Source organism: Alligator mississippiensis, chromosome 16 (assembly GCF_030867095.1).
Source record: "Alligator mississippiensis isolate rAllMis1 chromosome 16, rAllMis1, whole genome shotgun sequence".
Taxonomy (NCBI): domain Eukaryota; kingdom Metazoa; phylum Chordata; order Crocodylia; family Alligatoridae; genus Alligator; species Alligator mississippiensis.
The window spans coordinates 22,314,494-22,327,798 of record NC_081839.1 but is presented as its reverse complement, the minus strand read 5'-3'; the positions used below and the strand labels follow the sequence as shown (position 1 = coordinate 22,327,798).

The 13,305-nt window shown below is 47.0% G+C and overlaps 1 protein-coding gene across 3 annotated transcripts in view; it reads left to right on the top strand.

Moving 5' to 3' along the window:
- The window catches only part of KIRREL3 (kirre like nephrin family adhesion molecule 3), an 833,106-nt gene that overhangs the window by 796,061 nt on the left and 23,740 nt on the right, over positions 1 to 13,305 (top strand). For all 3 annotated transcript variants that reach the window (XM_019490185.2, XM_019490184.2, XM_059720056.1), the window contains one exon: positions 9,643 to 9,752. In XM_019490185.2, the coding sequence (XP_019345730.1) occupies positions 9,643 to 9,752 (110 nt within the window). The remainder of the gene's footprint in view (positions 1 to 9,642; positions 9,753 to 13,305) is intronic.

The window sequence follows — 13,305 nt, the reverse complement described above, 5'->3', positions numbered from 1 at the left end:
TGGAGCAGCACTGCATGAGGACACAGTGGGGCTGCTGCTTAGGAAACAGGGCTGGCAGGCTGTAGTTGTACTAACGAAACGCTCTACTGAGAGTGGAAGAGAAACTTCTGTGCTTCTTGACAGTGGATGGGGCAGCAGACACCCAGAGCAGTCCTCTGGCTAAGAGTTAGCTAAGCTGACCAGGATCACGGGGACTCTGAAAGGTGATTTAAAGCCAAAATTGGCTGTGAAAGAGCTGCCTCTATAAGGGCCAGATTTGCAAAAGCCCAGTGCCATCATGCGTCATCAGATTTCCAGCAGCTCTGGGTGCACATTGGGTTCTGAGGCCTTTTGAAAGTCTGGACCCATGTCTGACAGCAGGAGCTGCCAGGGACTGGCCATCCGACAGTCTGGCCACAGCTAAGGATGGTGAGCTCTTGAGAATATACCTCGGTATTTAGGCCTCAAATTACTACTTGCAGCCTCATCACAGAGCTCCTCCAAGGGAGTGTACTACAGAATAGTAGTTCTGCCCTCGAAAGAGCCTGTATGAAAAGAGCACCTTCCCACTCAATGGGTCTGTATGGCTTGCACCAAGAATCCCATCTGCTGACTTTACTGGCACATGTTTACTGTGTCTTAGTCCTGTTATCCCAGCAAGGTGGCTAGCAGGTCTAACTCTGGCTCTTACAGATGCAGCTTTTTCACTGCCAGTTCTGGTTCTAAGTCACCCTTTAGAGCCGGTGTGAGCCCAGTCAGACTAGCTAACTCCTAGCCAGAGGACTGGTCTGAATGTCTGCTGCCCCATCCACTGTCTAGGAGAAGGAACTGGCATCTCTTCCTCCTTGTGCATTATCAACAGAATTGACTGCTATGTTCCAGTCGGTGGCATCTATTCAAACCTCGGAACAGCAATACCACTTCCACCAGGGTCAGCAGGGACAGAGTTTGGCCCACAGAACCTTTAGTAATGACGGTGAAAAGAAACTAGCTTGACTGTCAGGTCTTGGTAGTGGGGAGCACTGGACACAACTGGAGTCAATGAAAGACACTAACCATGGCATCCCTCTCCTTTTAACATGTCCTTTTTATGAGGTAGAACTGCTTTGTAAAAAACCCCAAAAAACCAGCGTTTGCTTATGTAAAGCCAAGATGTACTTGCAACTGGATATCTCAGAATCTGAGGGTAATTGCATCTTATGATTGTCTGTCTGTGAATATGGCATGATGCATTGCATGTGACCATTTGGAAGGATTTGAAAAGTGGAAATAGCAAATTGGAAGGAGAGGAAAAGAAACTGTTTCAGGGGTGGACCGAGGGGTATCATTTTGGGTAATGGAATGCAAGTAGCACAGATCCCATGGTGAATGGCTCATGACAGATGAGTAGACATGCAAATTTGGGCTGAACAGTGGGAATAATTTCCTAACAGTAAGAGTGTGCATTAATCTCCCAAGGGAAATATTGGATCATTGGTTGAATCACTTAAAACAATAGCCTGGGAACAAAACCATACTGCACACTGTTCCCCATGGAAGGCACTAGGTGACCCAGTAATCATCCTGGCAACAGAGCTTCCCTATCTCAGAGCTGAGATGCTCTCGTAATCTGGTTGCTTGTAGAACCCATATTCTTTTCTAGCTATCAGAAAATGCCTGATGTAGCTAATGATAGTTAATGGACTGCAGAGCAGCCATTGTGAAAGGCAATTCCTGTAACTGCTTTAAGAAGCAGCAGCAAAATGCATCCCAAGTTATAGACAGTAAGCTGAGAGATTCCCAGGGGCAATTTTTTAAAAACTGCTTTAATACGCATCTGTCATTGTATCTTTGATGACATAACAGCCCACAAGTTATTTAAGGGCTAACACCCCTGAGAGAGGACTTTACAAGGCAGTAATTAGCTTTTCCTTGTGATTAAATTCAGAGACTCCAGCACCATAAACATTATTCCTACTCCAGGATAGTGATTAAAGATACAAGTAGCAGCCATGGAAAAAAAATCAGAAAGAACCATGCCCATTGCATCCTAAGACTTGGAAAGTCCCATGCTATTGAATTCATGGATGAGATGGTCATGGTGGGTAGTGATGAGCTTGGTCTTACAGGAATGATTTAATCATAGGAAGATAAATGGGAAACATAATTAGGAGAACCGAGTAGGTACAAAAAGAAGGTACTTAATTAAGGAGCCTTTCACCTATAGGTTCAAATCAAACCTGGCTCAGGAATGGTCAAGAGTTTTTAGTTTTTCTAGCTACCAGGTATTCAGTTCAACTATTAGTTTTCAATCCAGTTATTGATGGATAAGTCAATGCCATAACTAGCAGCTGGTTGACAGTCTCAGTGAGGCAGCAGAAAGGTTAATTAGGAAAGGAGATGTCAAGACCCACTTGTTCTTTGGGGGGGAGGGATAGACTAGCACTGCTGTGCAGTCAGATTCCCATCCCAGCACATTTTTGCCACTGCTAAAATTAACAAACAATGAATAAATATGGAGGGACTGCCCAGTGTGATGAGTGAGCCTGCCCTGTCTGGAAGGGATGTAGCATTTTATTTCACTGGGATGAAACCCTCCTCCTGTTCTACAGTCATAGCATAGTAATGTGCAGAGCAAGGTGTTCCCTTGTATGCCAAGTCCGTTGGGCAGGGTTGGCTGGATTGTGTTTTTCTGTGGACAGTGTCAATAAAAATAAAATAAATCATCACAATTTTTGGTGACAAGGATTAACTTTTCAACACGAAAACTAAAAAAAAATAGATATTTCTAGTCAGAAATACTGCCCCGATGCATCATGGATAAAGAGAGTTGTTGCTCAGACTCCTTGGGCATGTCCAGATGAGCGCGATCGTGTGGTATGTGGCACTGCAAACACGTTATATCCAGGGGTTAAAAAAAAAACCCCCAAAATGGAAAAAAACAAAATAAAACAGGCACAACACACACTTGGCCACGCGCTCCTGAAAAGCGGAGCCGGGGTGCCTGGAGCTGCACTGCAGCTGCTGGCCAGGCTCCACACAGCAGAATCGCCACAGCTGCAGCCCCGGGAACCCCTCAGGACTCCAGATAAAGCTTGTCCCTGGGGAACCAAACGTCCATGCACATCTGGACGTGCCCCTTATGCCTCTATTCTTCTTTATAGGCCAGGCTCCTTGCTTGAATGATAGCTTCCCTGGTTCCTCCTTGATACCCATCATAGTGAAAGGACTTACGGAGTCCTTTGCTGTGGTCCACCACAAGTCCAGCCTCATCTTGGACTCCTTACCATGGGGGGACGTGGATATGTGGAAACTGAATTGTATGTCCCAGGAGGCATCATAGTAGCATTTCCAAATGGAAATGGCTTCGGGTACTTGGGGGTTTTTTGGTTTTGTTTTGTTTGGGTGGGGGTGTTCTGTTTTTTATTAGAAAAAAAAAAATCAAAATTCTCTGCAGAAATCAGGTATTTTCTGTGAAAATGAAGTATGACCAGAAACTCAATTTTCCATCCAGAGTAACCTGGAGGGGCAATTTTTGCCCATTTCTAGAGTTGTCTGGTCCAATGGGACCAGTCCTGAAGCAGAATGTGGAGTAGAAGGAAAATACAAGGACTATACAGACATATGATCCATCTCCAATGTCTTAGCTTTATGAAGGAGAACCTGCAAAGGGCTATGGAATAAGGGAGCCTTCTGGCCACACACAGTCCTTTGTACTCACAGCTGAGTCTTCTCAAATGATGAAGGGCATGGTGCACAGTGATGAGCCCTTCTCCCAGTCTATACCATGGAAAGGGAATATAAAGGGGTAGGAAGTTTAGAACCGTTAGGGTCAAGGGACCTGTCCTGCAGGAGCCTGCCAGCCTCTGGAAGTCACCATGATAGGAGATCATTCAATTCCAGTTTGATTTCTTCGCACTTCTACCATGGCTGTAGGCACAGAAGGCAAACTAGACAAAGGATAGATGTGATTGTGCCAATGTCACAAGCAACTGCAGCAGTCTGAGATAATGATAAAGACTGACTACTTACCTTCTCCTGAAGTCTCAGCTAAGGCAAGACAGCAGGACGTGGCACAGGTTAATAAACCTAATGCTTCAGAACATACGCTGATGGACCACAGAGGTAATGAAGGACTTCTTCATTCATATAATCAGTGGTCAGCTGATTTGCGGAGGTATGAGAAGCACCATTCTCAGGAACCGCAAACACTGGCCAATGCTGGAGACTGCGTTCCTGACCACATGAACCCACCATCTATTCTGGAGTGGTCTGCAGTAGCCTGCCAGCTGAAGATGGGCAAGTATCTTTGTCATGGAGTTGTGACGTTAGACATTGATGCAATTATCACATACTGTGGGGTATCATGCAGAAGAGTCGTCATAGCTCTGGGGCATCCTCTTCCTACCATAACTCAGTGATTCCCATTTCGCCCCTGTGGATGTCAGGAGCTGTTCCTTTTACAGAACAGGAAAGGGACAGTCGCACTCTCCCCGTCTGCTCCACATGTAACACTGGGCTCCTGAGGCCCAGGGCTCTCTCCCGCATAGACAGAAGTAGAGTGAGCCAAAGCTCCTCTCTCCTGCATATCATGACATCCCTTGGAACTCAGCAGACTTGTTTCACATCCACAAAGTTGCAACCATGCATTATTTATGGGCATTTCAAAACTACTTCTCCTTGAGTGAGTCTTCAGATGAGGTTACAAAGTGACTTGTTCTGTATATCTTGGAATGCCCAATGATCTGCCAGATCCTGCAGAAATTGGGGTGAAAGCCCAGCAGAGTTTGTGAAGGATTTTTTTTTTCTCCAAAAAAAATCTTTAAAACCAGATTCTCAGCTGGTGTAAGTTTGCATAGGGATGCTGAAGTAATAAGAAATGCAGCACTATTAGCTAACCAGAAATACATAGTTATGCAGTTTACTGTACCAATTTTGAACACAGCACAGTTCAGCAAATAGGGGCTGGTAGCCCAGAGACCTAGGTTATAGTTGCAGTGCCAACACTAGCATATTACTACACTGCAGTTGCCCACCTCTGGTGTAGTACCTTGGCCAAGTCATCTCTTTCCTCTGTGCCTTTGTTTTCCTATCTGAATATAGATGGTATTTGTCTAATAGGAGCAATAGGAACACCAAGGAGGAAGAAGAGTTATTTATGCTAAAGGTCAATGATGATACAAAAGCCAGTGATGATTCAATGATGAGCAATAATTATACAAAAGCTAAATATAAGCTAACCATGAATAAATTTAGGCTGGATATTAGAAGGTTTCTAGAAAGAGCCGCCTAATAGGAACACTGTGCAAAACCCCTACCTTGTCCCCTACCCCACCCTGATCAGTTTATCAAAAGGTTTCTCTGATGAGGTTGCCAGTGATAGAAGGGGAATGGACGTGGTGTTACAAGAAGACCCTTCAAGTCCCACCTGTGTACAGCTCTGAGATCCATGGAAAGAAAGTACAGTACTGCAGAACTGCGAGGTGCTCTAACAGTTAACTCTTAACTATTACCTTGTGTAACACTGTTCAGGCTCCAGGGTGGCTGTGATACCCCCTGCTGACCATGCAACCCTTACCCTGCTCCAGCTCTAGAGTGCCTTCCCCTTGTTACTCACCTGCCATGCCCTGATGCACTTGTTTGATGGGAAGGAAGGCTGCCCAATGGGTCCTAGAGCAAACCCCAGTTCCTCTAGATACCAGCTAGTTCTTCCTGGCTCCTACTAGTCTCCACTCTGTGCTAAGTGGGCCTTGATGGCCCATTGGCACCCTTCCCCAGGGCACCTGTTAGCTTTAAAAGCTAATCATGGCCTCCGACCTGCCCTACAGCTGTACCCATGCCTCACAGGTGTTACCGCTTAATTCCAGTGGGCACTTGGTCCCAACCCACTACCAGGCCACCTGTGGCCTTTACACCCTTATCATGGCCTCAGCCGCTTCCCTTAGCCTAGGCCGACTGCCTGATCTGGCCTCTGGTTTCCAGCCCTTGACCACCTAATCCAGTTTTATCTTTGCCCTGTCCTGGACAATACACTTGCTGAGTCTGCTTTGGCTCCTAAGCCCTCTGGCCCTTGTCACTGTTCCTTTCATGCACAGGACCCCCCTGGCTCTGTCCTTCCTGGTCCCTAGGCCCTTGTCCAGCTCCTGCCCAAGCTAAGCTTCAGCCTTTCTCTTTCTCTCTAGGCTTCAACCACCCCCTCAATCCTATGCCTGCAGTATGCCCTGAACCAAGGCCCTAACAGAGCTCTCAACACCGGCATTCCCTGGCTCCTGCCATAGATTAAACCACCATGCACCCCTGAGCACTCCCCTATGGCCTCCACATACTCCCCTTTCAGCTCTGTCCACACCACCAGTTGAAGCTGTAACCAAAGAACAAGCCTGGCTATAAAACAAACTAAACCCCTCTTGGGCCAAGCATAAACAATGGCTGGCTGCCTAACCTTAAGTAATATTCCTCTGTAGAACAGCAGCCCTCTATTTACCTTCCTCCAGGTAGCCCCATTGCTAGCTAGGCGCTCACCTACATTTCCCCATGCTCTGGAGCTCTTGCATCTGTAGTCCCCAAAGGCCAGACCACCTCTCCTGGCTCAGGGCCTGTGTTTATACATATCTCCCTGGCCCTAGCCCCTTTTGGTCAGGTAACTCCCTGAGCTGCCACCTGCGTTTCCTGATTTAGCTGCCAGCTCAGCCCCGGGGTGGCTTATTGCTGCTGACCTCTGCGGTAATGATATCTTGTCTTCCATGCAGGGCTCTAGCCCATTGTGCTACTGCAGTGCAGCTAGTTCTGCAGTAAGTACTTGTAGCAGGTAAATCCCTGGGTACCTGTTCCTCGCAGCTCATAATGAATAGCTTTCCCTGCCTGAGGCTCTCCCTGCTGCTCCTTCACCCTTTAAGCAACAGGAGCTTTCAGGTCTCTTTTACACCTTGGTCTTTCTTACTCTCTTGGGTGCAAACTTGCAAACTGTTGAGGGACCTAAGTTCCTGCAGTAAAGTGATGGATCAGGTCATAAAGTTACAGAGCTTCTCGTGATACTCTTATGCCATGCCATGGAGGGGTCAATGAGGCACCAAGACTTGGCTAAAATGTGGTCCACATTATTGAAAAATAGCAGTGCCATATACCACGTAACGAACATTATATGGTCATGCATACACCACTCCTCCCAATTGCATAATGTGCCTGTCAGCATAGCTGGTCCTGTGGCAAAGCAGTGGATGCATTTTTTTGCTTTCAGGGGGATTTAGCAGCTGGCAAGGAACAGAAGCCAGTCCACTGTGAGCAGCCAGCTCTCTGTAGCCCACAGCAAGTGCTGCAGCTCCTCAGCCAACTGTCCAGGAGCCACTGGCATAGACCATTTAAATAAACTGGCCTCTTTGGAAGCCTGTCAAAATACCATAGTTGCTGAGTGCATCACTTTTGGAGAGGGATGTTAGCTACAAAACTTGGAGGCAGATCTGAAAAGCTCAGAGATTTGGAAGTATTTGAATCCAGGGCTTGGGTCAAACCCTTTAAGAGGCAAGAACCCATCATGATAGGTGGATTCAATTCTCAATTTGGAGCATAACTTCAAAGTTTGGGCTGTGTTTAGAGCTGGCTGTTTGGAACCACATCCTTCTCTGCTTTTCATCTTAGACTCATGCAGATATTTCTTCTCCTTTAAGGCCTGGTGTTTGGCATCTTTGGTTTAATTTTTCAAAAACGACTTCTTCAAAAAGCTGCTGACCCCTCCTGGGAAACCAAGAAACATTCACTCCAGAAACATCCCAGTCTCTCAGTCCCATTTCCCCTCCTATTGCTTTCCTACTGCACAAAAAAGCAAGCTGTTTCTTTAGAGTTCAGCAACAGCTGCTGCTGATTGAGCAGGCTTTAGATTGGGATCGCAGACACTAGCTAATTCTTTGCTCATTAATTTTTGCAAGCCCCCTTTTCACAAGGGCTTCTGCAATCCCTAGCTGCCACTCAGACTTAAAGAGCAATTGGGAAGGCTCTTCCTGTGAAAGTCTCAACCCAGCTGAAAAAAGGGAGCAGGGAAGTCTCACCAGAACCTCTTTTGTTAACCCTCATCCCGATGTTACACTTTCTTTCCACTGGTGCAGCTGAAGATCCCACTGATCAGGCATTTAGCCAAACCAAAGGTCCAATCCTGGGGATCAACTCAGTGATGCTTATTCAAAACCTTGGGGTTGGTGAATAGAGTTCCTGTCCCTCCAATATCCACTACTGAGAATGTATTGGACCAGGTTGATCAAGATCTGGCCCACGGGCTGGATCTAGCTCACAGAGCATGTCTCCTCAAGGGTCCAGTGGCAGCATTAATTGCCATGGCTCCCAGAGTCACAACAGTTAGTGCTGCTATCCCTCATCACATGGCTGAATCTCAGGATCCCTGGGGACCCCCTCAGGCCACATCTGGAGTTATCTTGCTTGTGGGGCTGCCTGAAGGGTCAAAAATCTGATGGTGGGAAGAGCAGTGGCCACCGGGACTCCAAGAGACACAGCAATTAATGCTGCCACTCCCAAATTGCAACCCTACAGGCCAAATGACACAGCTCCATGCTCTGGATCCAGCTTGTGGACAATCCCTGGGCTCTGGATTCTACCAGAAGACTAACACTGCACCACTTACCTGGTTTGTAGGCCTGGATGAGTTGGGCGCCACTGTGCAGTAGCATTTCTGGGCACTAACTGTGACACAATGCTACTGTGCAGTAGCTCATTGCTACTGCATGCTAGCATTGGAAAAAAAACGTGTGGGTATGGTATTGCACAGTAACGCCAGTACTATGCAAGTACTAAATGATTGCATAGTAACAACTGTGTAGTCTGCCACTCATGGAGATGTGGTCACAGGGTACATGCAAATACTGTACTAGAGAAACACAGTAAAAATCAAGGCTTGGCCTGCTGGTGACCATTAGGGATTGCTTTCTTCCTGAATGAATTCCTCCGGATGTTCATGAATATTAAGAGCAGAAGGGGCCCATTAGATCACCTTGTTTGATCTGGCTAACACAGGCTAGAGGACGTTACCCGGTAATCCCTGCATCAAGCCTGTTACCTGGGAAGGTTTCAGAGATCTTTTGCCTCCCATTTCCTGCACGTACTGTAGTATTCACAGTTTGATCCCTAAGGCCAACATGGAAGCTCATAAAGATGGTATTGCCCTGCCTGGCTTCCAGATACTTTTCCCCTGGTAGAGCCATCTTTATGAGTCTCCTACCATTTGCAAAGTGATACTGTCACACGTACTTCTTGAGTGTGTCATCAACAAGTTCTTTATTCTAGATCACAGATTCTGACACTCGAGCTAAAGGACTGCATTCAGCTGGACACACTCTCATTTTCACTCCTGGTCATAAACTGCTGTGTTGTTCAGGAGCTACTGCTGAGCTCCCTGGAGGTGACTGCAATTCGGTGGTGTATTAAACAGTTTCTACCTCCCCTTTATCTACCTCGCCAATTGTTGCAAAGCTTGATTAATGAATGTTTGCAAAGTGCTGCAAGACTCCCTGGGTGCAAATAACAAAGAACATCTCAATGAGAAAGTGGATTTCTTTATGGTAGGTTATTTCACGTTGATGGGGACCTAATTCTCAGTAAATGAGCCAAATCTCTGAGATCATGATAGCCTGCGAGTAACAACTCTTCTATCTCTCTTTTACTGTCTTGCTCTTTGCTCAGACCTGAAAGGTGTAGTATCCGCCAAGAATGATATCCGTGTGGAGATCGTGCATAAGGAGCCTGCCTCAGGCAGAGAGACAGAAGAACACCCTACCATCAAGCAGCTGATGGTAAGAATGTATTCCTTTTCCCTTGACTTCATTACTCTGTACAACCTTTGACAATAATGAGTGCCAGCACATGCAGTTCAATGCACTAATGCCTGCTGAAAGCAAGGGATGCTCTTCCAAAATCTTGCCTGTCACTCTGAGTTGTAAGTTTCACTGCCATAAAAGCTCCGTGAGTGCAACTTTGCTAATGAAGAAAAAGAGCTGGGAGAGTTTTATTATTGTGGCTGAGCAGCCCACAGGGCTAATTGTAAAGCAAGTTTGCTACCTCAGTAGGGAAACTGCTGCAAATTGCAAATGGACACGCAGTAGGTTGAGCAATATGTAATAATAAACTAATTAGAGAGCAATAACTGTGCGGGTCTAAGGAAGCTTCAGAGATTTATGCATGCAAAAAAGTGTATGTGCATGGAGCCATTTGCAGTAGAGGTTGTTAACTTCACTAGTGTCCTGCCATCCCAGCAGGACTCTGGCCCTGTCATGACCTGAAGCTGTAATAAAGTCAGATTCTTGCCTTGTTAGACTTGAACAGCCAAGCCCAACTAGGGGGGCTGGTTATCTCTCCAGTTGGGAGATCCCCAGCAAAAGTTACAGGCAATGCCTGATGCAGTGTATAAGCCTAAATGTGAGTTTATCACTGACCCAACACCCCAAGTGGGTGCTAGATAGCCCTGTGCAGCCAGAGGTGACACCTTTCTGTGGAGATGTAAATCTGGGTCCACCAGGTTAGTAAAGATGCTTCATTCTCCCAAAGACCTCGGCCTGATGCTGACTGGGAAAAACAACTGCTTCTCCTTGAGTTCATGTCCATTTGGAATGCAATAATTTCATAGAATAATAGAAAATGAGGGTTGGAAAGGCCCTCAGGAGGTCCCAGCCCCATCTATATCACCCCAGCAAAGGCTTTGTCTGGCCACCTCTTAAAAACCTCCAAGGATGAAGATTCCAGCACCTCTCTAGGTAACCTCTTCCAGTGTTTTACTACCCTCCTAGTGAGAAAGTTTTTCCTAGTATCTAACCTAAACTTCCCTTGCTACAACTTGAGACCGTTGCTCCTTGTTCTGCTGTTTGCCACCACTGAGAACAGTCCAGCTCCATCCTCTTTGGAACCAACCTTCAGGTAGTTGAAGGCTGCTATTAAATCAGCCCTCAGTCTTCTCTTTTCCAGACTAAATAAGCCCAGTTCCCTCAGCCTTTCCTCATAAGGGAATTTGGACATCATGGGTGTAGAACCCATCTGAGTCACTTGGAACTGACCTTCCTGACCCTCTGAAGGTTCCCAATGGCCTTTGTGCAAGAGCTGGCAGGGTGGAAGTGCTCAGCTCTGGTGAGGAGGAAGAATCGCTGGTGTCAGCACAGGTCCAGCGCAGATTTGGTTCTGGGGACTCAGTTCTCCCTTCAGTCCGGCTGGGGCCTGCCTGGAACATACTGATGGGGGAGGCACAGCACAATGCTGTATGCCACGGGTTGTGCTGTCCCAGTCCCAGGGACTAGCACAGCCTGCTAGTCTGCCTGCCTTCACCAACACTGGGTCATGAACTGTGCTCCCTTGCAGTTATCACTCAGGAGAGCAATATGACGATCTAAGACTGGACTGAAGGACGGCTGAAGCTTCCATTCACAGACTTCTCCCTCCTTGGCAGAAAGAGGGGGTGGGGGGCAGGGTTGTGCAGCAGCATCTACTCCTCCCCACCCTGCGTGGGGATGTACATAGGGAGAGGCAATAAGGCTGGGGAGACATACCTGAAGCCCCAGCCCCATGCTAAGTGCAAGACCAGGGCTCAGCTAACCAAGCTGGAGGGTGGATTATGCATTCATGTGAGGCAGCATGCACAATGGGGAACCCTCCCACCCTGGGAAGGGGTGGGGGAAAACCAGCAGGATAAGATGAGGAGGCCCCTAGGACCTCTGAGCTGGATCCTAGGAGGTGCTGGGGGTTCATGGCGCAGATGCAGCATTTCTCCTGCAGGATGGCAACCCCCACTCCCAGTGGAGCAATCCAGGGGGTTCCCTTGAGTCAGTATCCTGGGGTCTTCCTGTCCAGGGATAGAAGGAGCCCCACTGCTAGCTCTTGTCACCACTGCACTCTGCATCCAAGAGCTGCTTTGCATTTGCTGTTGCTAGCTCATGTCATGCGATAAATGAGTAATATAAGCAAAGCAAATGGGGAGAAAGCTGAACCATAAAAAAACCATCCAGCCATAGAAGGAGAAAGTCTAGAGCCTCAATACACAGGGAAACAGACAGATCTCAGCATGTTTGCTGGATTATGGGTTTTCTTCCGTACCAGTTTAAATTCGCAGGCAGCACTTGTCAGTGTTAGTTCATTCAGGCTGCAAAAGATGCTCTGTGAATGATCAATGTCAACACGAGACAGAGGCAGCTTAGTGGGGTGGGCAGGATGGATTTTAGGTGGTCCATACGTATAGCCAGGAAGCCTTACAGTTGGTTTGAGAAAGGATGGATACAGACTCGGATACTGCTTATTATCCCAGTGCCATGTCTTGCTACCTGAGTGGAGATTTTTTTGTTTAGGTCTCAATTCTCTAAGGTGTTAACACACTTTCCCCTGTTCAGAAGCACAGGAGGGGAGAGCTAAGATCAAACACAGAAAATCTGAGCTACATCAGAAGAGTCTGGTGTGAAACAGCTGTCCCAGATCTCAAAGATCATAAAGTGAGGTGAACTGTGGTTGTGGGGCTCTTCTCAGGTTAAGCTCAAGTTGTTCATTATTTACTTATGCCTAGCACTGCCCATGCTGTGCTCTGCAAACAGAGAGAAATACTTATACCCAGCCCCAAGGAGCTTAGTGATCCAAAAGGATGAGTCTGAGGTCAGCAAAACAGCTTTGTTGAGGGGCACAGGCATACAACAGGGGGTCAGGAAGCACAAATGTTATTCCGGGCTCTGGTGCTGCTGTGTTGTGAGAAAAGCCATTTCCCTGCTGTATGATTCAATCACCCCAGATGTGGAGAGGAAATAATGATCAATCATCAATAAAGCACATTTTAAGTGGCACAAGGACAGGTTGACAGATATCAGTCATCCTTGAATGGGGTGCTTTTAGTGGGGTTCTGCTATGAAGCTGTTCAACACATCTTTATCAGTGATCAGGAAATAAATATAGAATAATGGCAGGTAAAATTTCTGGCTGACAGAAAGATTGGCAGGGCAATAAATAACCCTGAGGACAGGGTAATCCTGAGAGCCGTCTGTATTGCTTGGTAAACCGGGCCCATTTAAACCAAATATGTTTTAACACAGACAAGTACAAGCTCATCCCTTTGGGAACAAAAACTGCCAGCCGTCCCTACAGATTGGGGACTGTAGCCTGGAAAGCGGAGGCCCTTATGAGGATTTAGTGGTCATAACGTACAAACAGCCAAATAGGAGCTGCCAGCGTGAGGCTGTGACACAATGGGAGAGTGTGATATGCGAACAGGGGAATGGTGTGGAGCAGCACAGAGGGGTGTAGACACAGCATTGGTGAGACTAGTACTGGGACACAACAGGCAATTGTGGTCTAATGTTTTAAAGCGGATCTTGACAATATGCA